Here is an 18,128-nt window from a genome sequence, read left to right as displayed (position 1 = left end):
AATATGAGATGTACACTTGTGAAAAATTGCAATGCAATTTATCTTCTGCAATCAATATATGTATTTTCATGAAAAAGTGCAGATATAGGGTACAGTATGTAAAATATGATTATATTGTATATTCACATCTCTTGACAAACCCATTTCATCTGAAGCAGCTGCCAGGTAGGGGACCACATCCGTAAGAGTTAACAAATTACATAGTTGCCCTTTGAGGACCCATCTGCTTTGTGTAGAAATAACATTTTCCACATCTGTTCTCACTGGTTGGCATTTGGGGTTCAGGGAACCACAGCAATCAGGACTGGATTAATAAAATGATTGGATGCCTGAGGTGAACTAAGGAACAGGATAGGATAAAATTATATCAGCAATATGGAAATGGGCTTTATTATCATCAAACTGTACTTGAACTGACCGACTGTAAGCTTTGCTGCAGCCTGTTTGCTGGGTAATCAGACAAGTAGTTCTGCATACTAAATAGACAGTCACAAGTTGTCCCTCAAGGTCTAGAAAGTTTTAGGCTTCCTCATTTCATCTTCCCTTCATGTCTGAGAGAGACTGTATGTTGTCTGGTGACCTTTGGAATACGAGACAAAACTCAAGGGTTGGTTCACCCAATTCACCGTTTATCACTTCATTTGGACCACTTTCTGTTGAAAAAATTGCCCCTGAGAACTGTTGACAGTGAGCTACATTGAATATCCAGGGCACAGGGCTCATTGTTTTTGGAATTATAATTTGCTCCTGAGTATTTGAAATCACAATTTTCATTGTTTTTGAGTAGCATTAACAAACATTTACCTCCATTACATTGTGGCTGCAGAGGTTTTTATAGAAATACATCAATGATGATTTTATGCCTCAAAAAATTCAACACTATCTATATGTGTTCAACTGGGTTTAATGACTTTAATTATGGCTGTATCTTGAATAAAATTGCCTAAAAAGCTACTTCAGTTTCAATAGTTAGAGTACTGCCTTTTCAGGGATATAATGAAGTGTGAGCACATAAAGATATTCAGAATTAAAGAAAGTTGGCTGGTTTTTGAAAGTTTCTGATGTCTGACAGAGTGGTAGCAGATGTTTAGTGCAGTTTACTGACATTGACAGCTACTGAAACCAAAAAAGCGTGTCTTGCCACCTGCTTTTCTCTCAACTCGATGTACAATGTAGCTGTGAATGATGAATGTGCTGTGTACCAATAAATATTGGTACCAAGTTTATTCATAATATCCTCTCTAAATAGAAGTCCACCAGCAATTTTAAGTTTCAGTTACAATCTTAAAACCTCAGAGGCAGTTTTAAGCTCATACTGACTCAGACTTTCGGATTCTTTATGCTGTTTAAAAAAGTTATTTCCAGTCTTCTTCAAATGTTGTAGGACAGCTTTGATTCATTGTCATCCCCAGGGGCATTTAAAACCTTATAGTAATGATTCTTTGTGGTATACATACACCAGTACTCTCAGTTGGACCCTCAAAAGTCTCATTGTAAAAGGCCAGGCCTCATTGACTGTCTTGAGTTTCTTCAGGAGCATTCGAGGGCAGTGGACACATGATAGGTCTGTGTCTTCATCCTCCACTTCATCTCTCTTATCATCTGACATACAGCCAGAGGGTAACAGCAACACACTGTGGTCCAGTCCTCACACACACTTCCCTGTGGATAAACATGCGGACAGGCACACACATACATGCAGAGACATACAGTATAGAAGCAGCACACGTGCACAACCATGAGGTTCATGAAACCATTAAACCATTAAAATTCACTCGCTCCACTTAAAGTGAACCTATGAGTGCATTTAGTAATGCTATTGAATTAGTTTTGGTGGAGACCTAAAACCATTTTGTAAAGTCCATCTTTTGGTTTGTCCAAGGACGTTCTTACAACAAATCTTCATTTGCTATGGACAAATATGTTTTTGCATTCAAGTACACACGCACTCACCCGAATCTTATACCGCTCCCTGATCCCAACACGCATGGCAAAAGTAGATCCTGGCAGCAGAGGCATGCACAGACACTCACCATACTGGTGAGCTAAACTCAGGTCCAAACAGCACGGCACCATAGCCCCGAGAACACCTGAAAACACAGGGTAAGCACAATGTGTGTGGGTGAGTGATGTGCGTTTGCTTGTGACAGCCAAAAATCCCTTTTAAATGTTTCTGTCAGATGCAAGACTAAATGAAGATGTGTTGGTTCTTCATTTTTAAGAGGTAAAATCATCATACAAAGGATAAGAGAGACAATACAGTTCTGAGTGCTGTGTGAGAACCCTGCGTTTATGAGAATACAGTTTATGCCTGTGTTTTCATGTTACATGTAGTCTTGTCTCTGCAGATGTCAAACAGGCCAGTGCTCCAGTCTCCTCCCGTCTGTGTGATGGTGGTAATGGTTGTCGTGGTGACGCCGAGGCCGGGCTGTGTGAGTACGGGGTCTGTCACTGCAGGGACATTGTTTGACCTCAAGTCATCTTTATTTCCAGTGGTGAAGCCCCCTACTTCCTCCTCTAGAAACGCTGATGCTGAGGCTTTGGTGTCTGACATCCTCGGTCTGAAATTAGATTTTGTCACGTATCTGTCTTTAGATAGTTGATAAATTCACCACGGATTGTCAAGCCTCCAACAGATACTCAACTGCAAGCTTAATATTAAAGCTATAGTGCGTAGTTTCTGTCTCCCCCATGAGGAATTCTAAGTAATGACAACAAAACTGTTGGCGCGTACACGTGATACAAGCCTTCCGTGACCGCGCACCGCCCCCACGCCCCCTTCACACAGTTGCCTGCAGCCAAGGAAGATTAAAAAAAAACATGATGGATTCTTCAGAAGAGGTAGTGATGGCCTAAAGGTTAAAGCCGACCAGATAAAATCAGGGTGAAAAAGCAGCCCTTGCCCTCCCTCATTACCACCACTGAGGTGCCTTTGAGCAAGGCCCTTAACCCCCAACTGATTGTACTTCCAGGAATGTGTAACTGTGTGAATGTGACAGGTTGACGTTGCAAATGAGAATTTGTTCTCAATCGGCTTACCTGGGTAAATAAAGGCAAAAATATCTTATCTTCACTTGAGTTTCTGCGCGGGAAAGTCACCGGACGCCACAATCTTCTGAACATAGCCATACTGAGAAATACAGAGAGAGTTGTGTGGAGCTGATAGTCTTAATTAGCTTTGGAGCAACTCATTTGGCAATGGCTTGAACCTAACCGATGTTCATTAACATCAAAAAGTTACCCACTAAAGCTTTAAAAGTCTCAAATTAGAAGATGAGTCTTCTTTTTTGCTTTTCTGTAAGCAGAAATTTGATTAATTTTATTTTCCTAAAGCAGCATGTTTTGTACTCAGCTGGCCTATGACATTTTAGCAGCACGCCACTACAATTACCCAGTTACAATTATCCCAAGCTTACCACTGATACAGCATTTATTCATGCATTCAAGTGATTGAGGCCTTCAGCAACACTTTAATTACCGCATATTTTAATGAAAGCTAAATCAAGTACACATTTAGCAGGAAGAATAGATTTAAGAAATGTTCCTGATAATCATGTATCCTAGAGACATAAAAGAAAAAACACAATAAGATAAGTTAGCTGTTTGATGTAATTCCATTGTGCTCAGTGGTGAGAACACTGTGTGCTGGTAGGGACCCAAAAAACTAAATACAAAACAAAGACTTACTGGTCTGTGACTGTTGTCTGCTCCATGAATAGAAGCTACTGGCACCCAGAGAGGGGTGAGGCAAGAGAGGAGAGGGTGAGCAGGGAGTCAGCAGGAATGAGGAGGTGGAAGGGGGTGCGGAGTGACACTTCCCCAGTGAGAGGGTGTGTGTTGGAGAAGATAAACCAGCAGTCGGATGGCTCGGCCAGAAGCTGTGTAACAGAGATAAGTCTTGTAGTTGTCTTCTGTCTGTGACTTCACTGCGCCCCCCCACCCCCGTGCTAATACAGCAAATGCAGAGAGGGCAGATACACATCAGGGTTCATGGACATGAATGTCTGGCATAAATTAATCAGATGTGAATGCATGCATACACAAACATACCAGCAGGTCAAAACAGGCTGAAATCTTGTTTAAAAAAAAAAAAAAAAAAAAAGAAAAAAAAGTCATTATATATTTACATGATTACTTGTAAAGCAGAACAGAGATAGTCTATCTAAAACTTAGATAAAACTCAGCACAGATGTGAGTAAAGATAAATGTAATTCACATGTATGTCAAAATTATATATACACTCAAAAACATTCAATCTATTTTAACATCAGTTTGTTTGACCTATGACATTCAAAGACATTCATTGTTTCTAGTCGTTTCTATTAAACTGATTACACTTACCTCTTAAGGCAGAAACACAGACTCAGACAGCGAAGCGCTGGGAAACGAAAGATGTGTTTTAGAACCCAAGAAATACCTGGTTCATGTTTAGAGGGGATTGCATGCATTTCCTGTGCTCTGACATTAACCTTTAAATTTAGACTCATTTATAGTGTGTGTGTAACAGAAAGCGAGAAGTGAGGGGAGCTTTACGCGGTGGAAGGACATGTAGTGAAACTATCGTGGGTTTGGGTGCTCAGGCTACTCACTTACATGCACATTGGTTCTTAACCCAAAATTAGGAGAAATATGTCTATATGAAAAGTAGATGATTTTTCACTGGCTTTAGCTCCTAAGGATCATTAATCATTGCAGAAAGTCATATCAAAAAGGATTACAGGTGTATGAGATCTTTGAAACAAAAATGAACGCTTCTCTGAAAATGTAGCTGATTTGCATTTGATTATTGCCAATTGTTTGACTAATAGTGATGCCTGAACGGAAAGTCGTTCTCCCAAAAGCCCTTTGAAGCAGAGAACCACAGACCAACTGGCAGAGCCAAACCGCTGTAACAGTTTGGCTCTGCCAATTGGTCAACTCAAGCTGAGATATGAATGCAAAGTCTATTTTGTGCTACAATTAAAACAATAGTCAAATTTATAGTCATGAACCATCATTTTTAAACACACAGGTAGTGCCATTTGTGCAGTATGCGATCAAACCATACTGAAACGTGATTCCTGGATTCACATACTTTAAAATTTAGCACCAACAAGCATCCTTTCCTCCCCCCCCCACCATGTACCATGTCAGTTTTCAATATCTGGTTTCAGCTTTTTCTTCAAGTTAAAGAAAAAGCTAAACATTTTGGGCAATAGATTATTTCCTGACCGGGACCAGTTGCCAGGCAACTTCGGTTTTGCCAAGGCAAAGATCCAATGGCTCTACCAAAACCATGACACAAGTCTTATTCTCGTGGTTACAGTCGTATTTATGTCCTTAGAAAAAATAAAACAGCAAGGAGAGGATAGCGAGAAACCATATACAAGATTGCTAAATCTTTCATAGGTTTTATTATTTCTCTGGAGAGCACAAGTCAGACAAGCACCATCCACTGCTAAAAAATAAGAAAGCTGTCTGACAGGCTTACAAAACATGAGGGAATGATATGCCTCACCTTTGATGTATAAAACAACACAGCAGACACATTACCATCTATATGAAAACAACAGGCATTTAGAGGATGCAGGGGCAGTCTCACAATGTTAGAACATAAAATAAGTAGTTGGCCAGTGACAAAATAGGACATGGTGGTGAATATTTGTTCGCAGCCAGAACAAAAACTTTATTGAAAAGCTTAATAATACAGATAGTTGATTTATTGCGCATGACATTATACAGGAAAAATGGCCCATAGAGAAAGTTACGAGCTTAAATTTAGACGTTGAAAAGACAACAGAATACATATTCGGTTATTCTCCGATATCAAACCCTTAAGAGAATGTTCACGATATTTTCAAAATTGTATTCTTAACACCATTAAAAGAACCTAATCTAAGTACCAAAGACCCAATAGTCCAATAGAATTTTGAGTTATGATTGAGTTATAAAGATCTGAACCATCTCTGTTCTGTGCAGATCAAACCCAGATCTGAATCAACTGTATGGTTTTGTGAAAAGGACATCCTTTAATGTCCAATTAGTTTAATATATTCCCTTAGGTTGCATTCAGCAGTGAAAAGGTGCAAAACAATGAGAACCTGTGTATCTGTCAAATTTAACACCATATGCAGTAGCAAATGGTGCAGTACAGAAAGATGAATTATAAAAAGAAATATATGCTTGAGTCAGTGTTATACGGCTTTGAGTCAAAATTACCCATGTTGTTGCAACATTTCATGATGCATTCGAACCTTTCACAAATAACTCACTGCTGAATGTGCCCACATGTGTCTGTGTGTGTGTGAGAGAGAGAGAGAGAGAGAAAATGTTACTCTAATTAACCAGATAAACCAGAGAGTCCCCAATGTCCACAGTGAGGCCGTTGTCTGCCACAGTGACCCTCTTCTCCTCAAGATTGATGTTGAACACAGATTTGTTGGAGATGGTCAGTTTGCCCTGTTCCTCATGTCCCAAGACCGGCACCCGGCGAGGCCCCAGCACAGGGTCCTCGTACCTCATCAACTTGACTCTGGACAGATCTGGTTGAGGGGAGGCCGGCAGGAGGAGAGGAGAGGAGACGAGGCACACCCTTATATAAACTTTGAATCAATGGTTCAGATACATTTTCATCTGTATATATGTACCTCCTCTTTAGATTATAACATTTATTTATGTATATTAAAAGGCCTATTTTGGGTTCCTAACCATTGTTTATGAATTTCTGCTGTATATCCTTTTATCTTACCAACCTTTAATGAGTCTGTTGACCTTGGCTAGCCTACGGATGATGCTGTCTCCGTTGTCCCCCTGTCGAATGTCAACCTTTGTAGAAAACAGGCCATTGAACGGCTGAGGGTTGACCAGGTTCACACACACTCCAGGCTGGGGAAGCAGATGCACGACACAAAACACACAATTTAATTTGATTTGAGTGCACAAACAAACATTTTGTTCATCAGGGACGCACAAACACTACTGCAGATGGGACGCACACGGTTAAAAAAGCACCTAGAGAAACAAATGCACAAAAACATGAACATATTATGAATGAGAAAAACAGAAAAAAAAATGTGTAAAAGCTGAAAAGCTAAATAGGTGACTGAAAAAAAGTGTACACCTGTCTTCTCACACAGCAGCCAACACACAGCCCAATACATTTACCTCTGATCTGAAAACACTGAATGGTTTCCCTGGGCAACAGTCTTCCTTCACTTTTTCGTCAGCCTCAGATGCAAACAAGACATCAATTTTTTCCAACTGTAGAGGATGTGATAAAGATCCATTATTAGCAGCTCAGACCAGATAGTGTGTATACAGGTGTGTTTGGTATGCACACTGGCAAATGCTGATGGTGTTAACCAGGCTCCTGCAGAGATCAGAGACGTAACATCTGGCTTTACGCTAATCTGTCACACATTCCAAATCAGGGATGGTTTTTCAGTTTGAGATTGCATAGAGTAACAAAGAACAAGTAAGAAAAGGTTTTGCCTGCAGTGTTTGTTTCTCCAAAAAAAAAAGATTTAAGGTGGAGTATCATTCAAATCAGTTGAAGCCCATTCAAAAGAAGCTTATCTTTAGCGATGATCTATCCGAAACATGGGAATTGGGAGTCAGGGTATAGTTTGATGCAGATTATGTACAGTTTTCTTTCGGTGGTTAAATCTGTATTAGTTTCACAAAAGCTAGCTTGGGTATTAGATTTTGACTAGGCTAAGCTTCTGTGCAGACACAAGTACTAAGGGCTTTCATGACTGACTACAGGGCTCAGGATTGTCTCAAATGACTTTCACAGAAGTGGCGAAACTCAGCTTTAAAGCGGAGGTGTTTTTGAGGAAACCAAAATGCTGCAACTGCATGTTACAGCTCAACAGTGTAAAGCCAAACAGATAGTAACCAAGTGAACCTGTTCTGTTTATTGCTCACATTTAAGAGGATACTGAATTATAATATACTACTAAAGCTGAAATGTTCGTTTTTGTTTTTTTACTGTTGGGAGTTTAATTTAGTGTAAGATCACTAGTTTTTTACTCTGGACTCACAAAAATGTAGACACATCAGGGGTTTTCTTTCTGGCTGGGACAGACACTTTTGTTTGTGGGGTCATCCTTAAAAGCCATTTAAGGATTTTAGGAGCGCTGGATCACAAAACATACCTCTAGAGAATTGGTTAAGTAGACCAGATTTTCCATCACAACTGTCCGCTCATCAAACTCCAGCTCCAGATCCAAGACTCTGGGCCCATTCTTCTCCAGGCTCTCCTACAGAACACAAAGCAGAACTCAAATAGTCAGAAGCAATCACACAATACAAGCATGAATGATGGACATGAACTGTACTGAGGAATAAACAGGAAGTTAACATGTTTGGATTTCATTTTTTAAATGAAAAAAACAAGCAGCAGAAGAATATGAGGAAAAGAAATATTTAAGTCACCTATCGAAGAAATAAGGTTTTAGTTTATTTTTCAGCATTATGAAGAAAGTTCATTGTAATGCTAATGCTGCCACCATGACATTATTGGAGGAAAAAAGCAGTTATTCCTTCCAAATTGTGAAAGGTGAGAATAAGAATTTTGGACAAAGACATATGGATGTGCAGCCAAGCTGTTGATGGGGGGGAAAAATAACTTGGCAAACAAACATAAGAACAAGCTGAGACAGCTTGTAAAAAGTGTGTTTTGTAGTCTTTCAATCAATAAAAGTATTCCAGACATTTCTTTGGAATTTTAATGTAACACTGTTGTTCAGTTTTGGCTACAGTTTGTCATTATTCACCACAAAGAAGAATAAAAAAAATAATACAAAAAACAGCTTTTGAAGATGCAGACTCCAATCTTTTAACAGAATAACCAGGGAAGACTTTGGACCAATCAGAAGCAGAGCTGTGCACAGAACAAAAGATAAGCTACGCAGAGCTTGTCCAGTTCTTAGGCGGTAAACAAACTCAACTTGAACAAACACAAAAAACACAGAAAGAACTATGAGGGCAAATATGTGTAGAATGGTGGCATTAATAAATTAAATATTTATATTATTTATTTTTAAATCTCATAAAAATGACAATTATGCATTGATTGATTGCCCATGTTAGAGGTATAGAAGGATGGCGAACGGTCAGGATGTGCCTTTACATTGATGCTACTACACTATCACCCTTACTTTCTCCAGATTTACCTTGATCATGGCTACAAAGGGCATGACTCTCTTCATGTATTTCTTCAGTTCAGGCAGGGCTCCCAACTCGCTTGCTATCACTTTGTTGTCTGGAAGGGCCCCGTTGTTGCTCTGGATAGAAATTAAGAAATAAAAAAAGACAGATAACTACGGTGGCCGACAGGTGCAAACGCCCTGCAACTTCAGAAAACACATGCAAATAGACAAAACACAAGCAAATTAAGAAAACAACTTCATTAATTTGACAACACATGTGCAGGATTCAGCAAACACGCTGCATATACACACACAACACAACCAAATATACAAACGCGCTGCAATTAAAAAAGAAAAGCAAAAAGAAAAGCAAACCCCGAAAAAAGAAGCGATGCAAAAAGAAAAACCACTTCATTAATTTGACAACACATGCGCAGCATTCAGCAAACACGATGCAAATACACACAACACAACCAAATACATAAACGCGATGCGAATAAAAAACAATGCAAAAAGAAAAGCACACAAACCCCGAAAACAAATGGAACAAAAAAACGCTGCATCCAGATTCCACAACGAAAGTTCCAGACCTCTAGAGGGAGCAGCTAATCAGCTGGATTTTCGACCCCTTTTCGGGCTTTTTATTAGAGTCGGGTATGGCTGCATAGTAAAAAGAGAACTCCTGTCTCATGCCCTTATTAATAATATAATATATTAGTAATATACAGTCTATGCTCCGGTCTCAGCCAGGAGGCTGGTGCCGTGCTCGAGCTTCGACATTTCAAAATAAAAGCTTGCGTTTGGTCGGCTCATCTTCCTTTGGTGTTTTGGATGTTTTTGAACTAAACAGTACGGCAATCATGCTAATGAATACAATAACTTTTTCAGCAGATGTCTTACTTACAACACAATGGAGCAAGCAAAGCAGTTTTGTCTTTATGTGCAGGCTGGATTTAGGCTATTCAGTTTGATAAATCCCACAGTACATTGGCTGGTTAACTAAACAGGGAGGGACTATTTTAAATAGTCTATTTTTTGTATTTCAAGAGCGTATTGCTCCACAATATGAACACAGATTGGTAACTTATTTTGTTGTATAATCACAATATTACACTTAACAGTGGAACAGCTGATTTTTTTGGGCTGGAGGGAGAGCATAACAGTCTATGAGAGAGAGAGAGAGCTAGAGAGAGAGAGAGAGAGAGAGAGAGAGAGAGAGAGAGACAGACGTTTAATCTCAGAACGGTGTGCAACGGTGAGATCATAGACTGTAAATATTTAGTCTATGTTTGAGATATGTTTTCTCTCGTTTGGTGGTTGTGTCTCGGCTCGGGTCACAGGTGAAAAGCTAAGAGAGACGTGTCTGTAAACTCTTGGTAATAAAAAACATTTAAAACTGTCTGCATCAGTGTTTAACGTTGACGTTTGTTTAAGCCACATTAAATAAGAGGGTTTAATTTCTAGGTCCGAAAGCGCATCACTGAAGTGTAGACCTCCCTCAAGTGTAATATTGTGATTATACATCAAAATAAGTGACCAATCTGTATTCATATTGTGGAGCAATTCGCTTTTGAAATACAAAAAACAGACTATTTATAATCCCTCCCTGTTTAGTTAACCAGCCAATTTACCGTGGGATTTATCAAACTGAATAAATCCAGCCTGCACATAAAAGTTATTGTATTCATTAGCATGATTGCCGTACTGTTTAGTTCAAAAACATCCAAAACACCAAAGGAAGACGAGCCGACCAAACGCAAGCTTTTATTTTGAAAAGTCGAAGCTCGAGCATGGCACCAGCCTCCCGGCGGAGACGGGAGCATAGACTGTATATTACTAATATATTATATTATTAATAAGGGCATGAGACAGGAGTTCTCTTTTTACTATGCAGCCGTACCCGACTCTAATAAAAAGGCAGAAAAGGGGTCGAAAATCCAGCTGATTAGCTGTTCCCTCTAGAGGTCTGGAACTTTCATTGTGGAATCTGGATGCAGCGTTTTTTTGTTGCATTTGTTTTCGGGGTTTGTGTGCTTTTTTTTTTGCATTGTTTTTTATTCGCATCGCGTTTATGTATTTGGTTGTGTTGTGTGTATTTGCATTGTGTTTGCTGAATGCTGCGCATGTGTTGTCAAATTAATGAAGTTGTTTTTCTTTTTGCATCGCTTCTTTTTTCGGAGTTTGCTTTTCTTTTTGCATAATTTTTTAATTGCAGCGCGTTTGTATATTTGGTTGTGTTGTGTGTATATGCAGCGCGTTTGCTGAATGCTGCACATGTGTTGTCAAATTAATGAAGTTGTTTTCTTAATTTGCTTGTGTTTTGTCTATTTGCATGTGTTTTCTGAAGTTACAGGGCGTTTGCCCCCCCGTTCGGCCACCGTAGATAACACACACAAACAAACAAGAACACAGTCTGAGATGTACTGGGTAACTGCACAGCATTAATGCACAGCACTTAAACAACCATTTAAGCCTTAAATTCATATAATATGCCAAGAATTCACCTGAACACACCTCCCTTTAAGACCAGCCCGCCCAGGGGCGCGCAGGTGCAGAAATTGACAACTGCGTCGGTCTTAAACTAGCGAAGACACTCGTGTCAGGCTGTGCGCTGCGCCAGTTGCAAGATAGGGAAGGTATTTCAGTCCATCACTACGCTATAGACCCCTGTGCTTTTGCATTATGTAAAAGACGACCGCTGTGTATGAATGTTTTGTATTAGTTGCTTACTTTGTAGTGCTTGCCGAGCAGGGATAAGGCACTGTGCTGCCATGGTGGGTAGCTCTTGGCAACGTAGATGGTGCAGTGAGAGGGCTTGGCTGGGGGCTTTGATTCAACCTTCTGTTGGAGGAAAATGGTATAAAAAAAAGAAGCATTTCAGACTCATCTAATATATCCATATAGTCAGGTACAAAAGACTTCTGTCTGACATTGATATCATTTACAAATTCCCCACACATGTACTTATCTGGTGTTTTTTGCAATGACCTCAGCGACCACTGTTTCATTGCGTGTGTCAAACAGCCTGCCATAATCAATACTAAACTATTATTATTTAGAAAATTTTTGATGAGCAACCGTTCTTACATGAACTGGCCAATGTAAGCTGGTACAGAGTTAGCCTGATCCCCACCGTCAACGATGTATGGTTGTTGTTCAGATATCATCTTACTGCTGTGATAAAAAATTATGTCCCCAATAAAAAACTGCGCATAAAAAAATCCGTCCACGGATTAAACGTGATCTAGCAGTTCTGCTTTAGCTAAAAAAATGCAGCCTGGTGCAAAGCACAGAAATCATGCTCTGCTATTGACAATCTTTCATTTTGCCAAATCAGGAACAAGGCCACACAAGCAGTGAGGTAGGCAAAACCGGGTACTTTAAAGAGCAGTTCACACTTCGTGATGCCAATCCTAAAGCATTTTGGAACACGGTAAGAAAACTCGAAGAAAAAAAAAAAAAAAAAAAAAAAAAAAAAAAACGTCCTGTACCACTGTCCCTGACGATATAGTGGACAATATAGTGGTTACCAACAAGAACTCTATGGCTGATGCTTTCAATCTCCCCTTAATAAATTCTGGCTTTGCTTTGGAGTCTTTAAATCCCACCGTTACAGCACCTGAAGCCCTTCCAGCCCTTGTGCACCTTCTCACGGTTTCTCTTTGGCCCATCCTTGCTGGGGAAGTTCTAAAGGAATTGATCGCTCTGGATCCCAATAAACAGCTAGGTCAGATGATATTGCTGCTTGCTTCATAAAATTAACAGACCTCTTTAATCTCTCCCTCAGTACAGCTAAAATTCCAGCTGCTTTGAAAGAAGCGATGGTGCTTCCTCTGTTTAAGGGCAGTGATCAGGCTGACCCAAACAATTACAGGCCATCTTGCCATGGGTGTCTAAGATACTGGAAAAACAACTACAACAAACAACTAATCAAACATCTTAATGTGAACGGTATAATCCCCGGGGCACAGTCTGGCATTCGTTCTGGGTATGGTTGTGTTACAGCTACTACAAAGGTACTCAATGACATTACATCTGCATTAGATGCCAAACATCACTGTGCTGTTTTATTCATTAACCTTGCCAAAGCTTTTAACTCTGTTGACCACTCATACAGACATTGGTGTCACTGATCAGTCACGGGTTTGGTTTTCCAATTATCTCTCTCACCAGGTGCAACGTGTAAGATTTGAATACCTTTTCTCCCATTCTCTCCCGGTCACCAGAGGTGCCCCCAAGGCTCCATACTTGGTCCTTCGCAATTCTCCATATACACTCACCTAAAAGATTATTAGGAACACCCTACTAAGACCATGTTTGACCCCCTTTCGCCTTAGGAACTGCCTTAATTCTTCGTGGCATTGATTCAACAAGGTGCTGGAAGCATTCTTTAGAAATGTTGGCCCATATTGATAGGATAGCATCTTGCAGTTGGAGATTTGTGGGATACACGTCCAGGGCACAAAGCTCCAGTTCCACCTAGAGATGATCAGATACCAATTTTTGCTTCCCGATACCGATTCCGATACCTGAACATGCGTATCGGCCGATACCAAGTACCGATCCGATACCAGTGTGTCATATATTTTATTATGTTTTAACAGCTGTATACTACTATCCCTGTATGGATGTGATATGATTTCTATCTTTGTTGTCGGTCTGGCTCAGGTTAAACTCTTTGTAAAACATGAACAAACAAAGAACTTTCTTTTATTCTCCAGTTTGACAGTCAGTTATAACGGAAAAAGAACATAAATAAACTACTTTAACGTAGATTTTCTTTAGGGCTTTATTACGTGGTATCGGATCGGTGCATAAACTCCAGTACTTCCCGATACCGATACCATCGTTTTAAGCAGTATCGGAGCCGATACCGATACTGGTATCGGTCCATCTCTAGTTCCACCACATCCCAAAGATGTTCTATTGGGTTGAGATCTGGTGACTATGGGGGCCATTTTTGTACAGTGAACTCATTGTCATGTTCAAGAAACCAATTTGAAATGATTCGAGCTTTGTGACATGGTGCATTATCCTGCTGGAAGTAGCCATCAGATGATGGGTACATGGTGGTCATAAAAGGATGGACATGGTCAAAAACAATGCTCAGGTAGGCTGTGGCATTTAAACAATGCCCAATTGGTACTAAGGGGCCTAAAGTGTGCGAAGAAAACATTCCCCACTCCATTACACCACCACCACCAGCCTGCCTAGTGGTAACAAGGCATGACGGATCCATGTTCTCATTCTGTTTACGCCAAATTCTGACTCTACGATCTGACTGTCTCAACAGAAATCGAGACTCATCAGACCAGGCAACATTTTTACAGTCTTCAACTGTCCAATTTTGGTGAGCTTGTGCAAACTGTAGCCTCATTTTCCTATTTTTAGTGGAGAGGAGTGATACCCGGTGGGGTCTTCTGCTGGTGTAGCCCATCCGCCTCAAGGTTGTGCGTGTTGTGGCTTCACAAATGCTTTGCTGCATACCTCGGTTGTAACGAGTGGTTATTTGAGTCAAAGTTGATCTTCTATCAGCTGGAATCAGTCGGCCCATTCTCCTCTGACCTCTAGCATCAACAAGGCATTTTTGCCCCCCAGGACTGCAGCATACTGGATGTTTTTCCTTTTTCAGACAATTCTTTGTCAACCCTAGAAATGGTTGTGCATGAAAATCCCATCAACTGAGCAGATTGGGAAATACTCAGACCAGCCCGTCTGGCACCAACAACCATACCACGCTCAAAGTTGCTTAGATCACCTTTCTTTCCCATTCTGACATTCAGTTTGGAGTTCAGGAGATTGTCTAGACCTGGACCACACCCCTAAATGCATTGAAGCAGCTGCCATGTGATTGGTTGATTAGATAATTGCATTAACGAGAAATCTTACAGGTGTTCCTAATAATCTTTAAGGTGAGTGTATATTATTAACATTCCTCAGGATTCTGGCAATTCACTCATTCACTTATATGCTGATGATACAATTCTTAATGCCACTGGTCCTTATTGTTCAAGTTAAACTTCAAGATAGAGTCTTTAAATTACAGTTGTCTTTTTCCCCAACTCAAACTCACTCTCAATACCTCCAAAACCAAAGTCATGTGGTTTTGCCGTAAGGGTACCACGCCTCGTTCCGCCCTTACCAATAACACCTGCAAGGAGTTTAGCCATGGAACAAGTCACTTCATATAAATACCTGGGCATCTGGCTGGAAACTACACTTTCATTCTCCATCCACATCTCAAAGCTGCAATCTAAGGTCAAGGCCAAACTCAGCTTCCTTTACAGAAACCGCTCCACCTTCACCACTTCACCAACTCACTCTCATTCAAATGACCATTCTTCCCATGTTAGATTATGGTGACAATATATAGAGGTTGCGCTTGCAATAGCACTCCATCAAAACAACACTTTCTACCACTCTACAGTATCCGATCACCACCTTACTTATGTCACCTACTGCAGCTAAAGTCCGTCACATTCAATACCCGGTCATCACTTTATATTCAATTAAGCATTCGCAAATCCAACTCTGCCTCTGGTCTCACATATTTTCAATCTGCTGCCGCTCGCCACTGGAATGCTCTGCAAAAGATTCCTAAACTGGACACACTCATTTCCATTTCATCTTTTAAAAACGCCATCTCATCCTTGTTCACCGACATATGCAGTTGTTTTTCCATATAATTTCCCAGCTAAACACATGTATAGGAAACTATTTTTTTTTATTTATTGCATTTTGCACCGTGGGTCCGAGAGGACTGAAATTTCATTTGTGCCGTACGTCATGCATGTATAGCACATCTGACAATAAAGCTGACGATGAAGCTCTCCCTTTCTTATTCACCCATGTACCTGTGCACTTATCTCATTATACGTGTTGAATGCTGTCCGTGTTATATTTTAAATTGTATTTTATGTCATTTCAAACTGTGTGTATGTCTAATGTTCTTTATTTCCTTGCCCGCCTTCCCTTCCCCTAAGTGGTTTTGTCACTTGTCAGGCTGCCATTGTAAATAAAAACCTGTTCTTAATGACTTGCCTGTAAAAATAAAGGTGAAATTAATAAACTTTGTTGTTTTTGCTTTTATTCTGTGCAGTGACAGCAATTATGTGTGCATGTGCGTGTATGTATGGTCTTCTACAATGAAGGCAATCCGTGAACTTATAAGATGTGACACCTGTCAAGACTACTCTATTCCTGCACTCTATGCACGCCTATTCAACCTTTACAATGCTGTTGCAGAACACTACGTTTTTTGGTGTCATTCACGTTACTGAGGGGTTCATTGTATTGTGTTGGTGAAGGAAGATTTTTACCCACAGGTCGCATAAAGCACATCACACCACCACCACCACTACTACTACTACTACTACTACTACTACTACTACTACTACTACTACTACTACTACTACTACTACTACTACTACTACTACTACTACTACTACTACTACTTAAAATCAATCACCACATGTATTTGATCATCAATTAATTCTAATAGGACATTCACAAAACCATACGCGTCTTGTAAATTAAAAAATAAAAAGTAAAATTATGGTAGCATGTCCTCTGATGGTGCCATCCAGACTCTTCCGTCTTTCCCGGTCTTCTTTTACCCCATCTTGCCTCCATGGCAACAAAACATTTAAAGCAAATCGTGGAGTGTGGAAGCCTGAGATATTGGCTGTCTCAAGTCTTGTCAATACTTTTTGCCTTTCTCCCAGTTGCCTACAGCCACTTATCGAAGTGCCAAACTGTTACCAAACAATACACTTACTAACCTACTGTTAACACAACACAGACTTAAGTCGTCAAGTGCATTTAAAGGGATAGACACGTCAATTGTATTCATATAGTCCAATATCACAAAATACTAATTCCTATAAAACTTAGAGCAGGATTCAAGTAGACCTCATTTTTTGTTCAAAACATAATCTTTCTGCATTGTCCTCAAATGGAAGGTATATGACAATCAGTAACAAGGTAACTCTTTATACTTTTTTTTTTTTTTTACAATTCCAAGCACATAAAATGTATAGATTTAGTAAAGTAAATACCTCCTTGATCTTTTTAATTCGCAAAGAACAAATAAATCTGGTAATCGTTTCTAAACAGCTAATATTATAGATTGTAAAGATTGTATACTGGATTCTGACATGATAAAATGCTATTCAACAATAACTCTACTTTAGGCATGCCTCGTGATATTTTCCCTCTTCTTATTGTGTTGTTTTTATAATTTTCTGCCTCATTGTGCTCCTCATCAAAGAACCATAAAACAGTTAAACAACACCTGAGGGAGAAAAGACTCAACTCTGCCTCAGATTCAATTACCAAACTTAATGCACTTTGAAATAAGTGTTAATGTTGGATTTAATAAAACAATAAAAAGAAAGCAATCAATTCTGAAATCAATATTCATTTTCAGAATTACTTTAAAATGCTATTACAGTAGTGAAGTGCAGTGGCAGTGAAGCATGTGAAACAACACAGACACATTTCTTACTTTGTTTTTGGGGGGCTGCATGTACGCTTTGAGTCTCAGTCGGAGGTCATGTGCGGTTTCCATCAGGTACTGAGAGGAACGAATCAGAATCTCGTCTACCGGACCCGCCACAGGCCATGATGCCTTCATCAGAGAACTGGTCTATAAGGAAAAGAGAGATAGGAAAGAAGTGATTGTGGATGAGTGAAGAGGAAAGACTTTGAAACAGTTTGAGGTCCACCGGAGCTTTAGAATCCAAACTACACAGCAAGGTCACACCACCTTCATAACAAAACAAGACACATGCCATATTTACTATGTGTCAGAATGCCAGACTGATGTGTGGAACACTGAGTGCCTCTTTACTGTAGCTCTTTAGCTAGCAGTGCCAAACACATTGAAAAAAAAAAAAAAACACTAGTTGTTAGGCTTTTGTTGTTGCTAAGCGACAACCGGAAAAAACATCTCCAGAGCAGCAGCACTCTTTCATATTCATAAATTTAAGTGTTAAA

General features: G+C 39.8%; 2 protein-coding genes across 2 annotated transcripts in view; both read right to left on the bottom strand.

Annotated features, from left to right (window-relative positions):
* Positions 1-755: 755 nt before the first annotated feature.
* plac8l1 (PLAC8 like 1) lies at positions 756-3,772 on the bottom strand. The gene is made up of 4 exons (XM_028596291.1): positions 3,688-3,772; positions 2,329-2,561; positions 1,954-2,090; positions 756-1,662 (listed from the first exon to the last, which is right to left on the bottom strand). The coding sequence occupies exons 1-4, from the start codon at positions 3,711-3,713 to the stop codon at positions 1,531-1,533; spliced, it is 528 nt and encodes a 175-aa protein (XP_028452092.1). The 5' UTR covers positions 3,714-3,772; the 3' UTR covers positions 756-1,530.
* Positions 3,773-5,374: 1,602 nt separating this feature from the next.
* The window catches only part of lars1b (leucyl-tRNA synthetase 1b), a 29,670-nt gene continuing 16,916 nt past the window's right edge, over positions 5,375-18,128 (bottom strand). Inside the window, exons 26-32 of the mRNA XM_028594824.1 lie at positions 17,638-17,778; positions 11,862-11,972; positions 9,156-9,266; positions 8,136-8,240; positions 7,144-7,239; positions 6,732-6,864; positions 5,375-6,521 (exon numbers count right to left, since the gene is read on the bottom strand). Coding sequence (XP_028450625.1) covers positions 6,316-6,521; positions 6,732-6,864; positions 7,144-7,239; positions 8,136-8,240; positions 9,156-9,266; positions 11,862-11,972; positions 17,638-17,778 — 903 coding nt within the window. The 3' untranslated portion in view covers positions 5,375-6,315. The remainder of the gene's footprint in view (positions 6,522-6,731; positions 6,865-7,143; positions 7,240-8,135; positions 8,241-9,155; positions 9,267-11,861; positions 11,973-17,637; positions 17,779-18,128) is intronic.

The sequence above is a fragment of the Perca flavescens genome, chromosome 13, assembly GCF_004354835.1.
Source record: "Perca flavescens isolate YP-PL-M2 chromosome 13, PFLA_1.0, whole genome shotgun sequence".
Classification (NCBI taxonomy): Eukaryota; Metazoa; Chordata; class Actinopteri; order Perciformes; family Percidae; genus Perca; species Perca flavescens.
Note: the sequence above shows the minus strand (reverse complement) of the source record. Positions and strands in the feature narration are given on the sequence as shown.

What these genes read in the sequence shown, in the direction of transcription:
- plac8l1 (XM_028596291.1), bottom strand. Translation starts at nt 3,713, where the DNA reads ATGGAGCAGACAACAGTCACAGACCA. An exon ending in CAGACAACAGTCACAGACCA is followed by an intron (nt 2,562 to 3,687) that starts GTAAGTCTTTGT and finishes ATCTAATTTCAG; the next exon opens with ACCGAGGATGTCAGACACCA. An exon ending in GGGAGCGGTATAAGATTCGG is followed by an intron (nt 1,663 to 1,953) that starts GTGAGTGCGTGT and finishes GTTTATCCACAG; the next exon opens with GGAAGTGTGTGTGAGGACTG.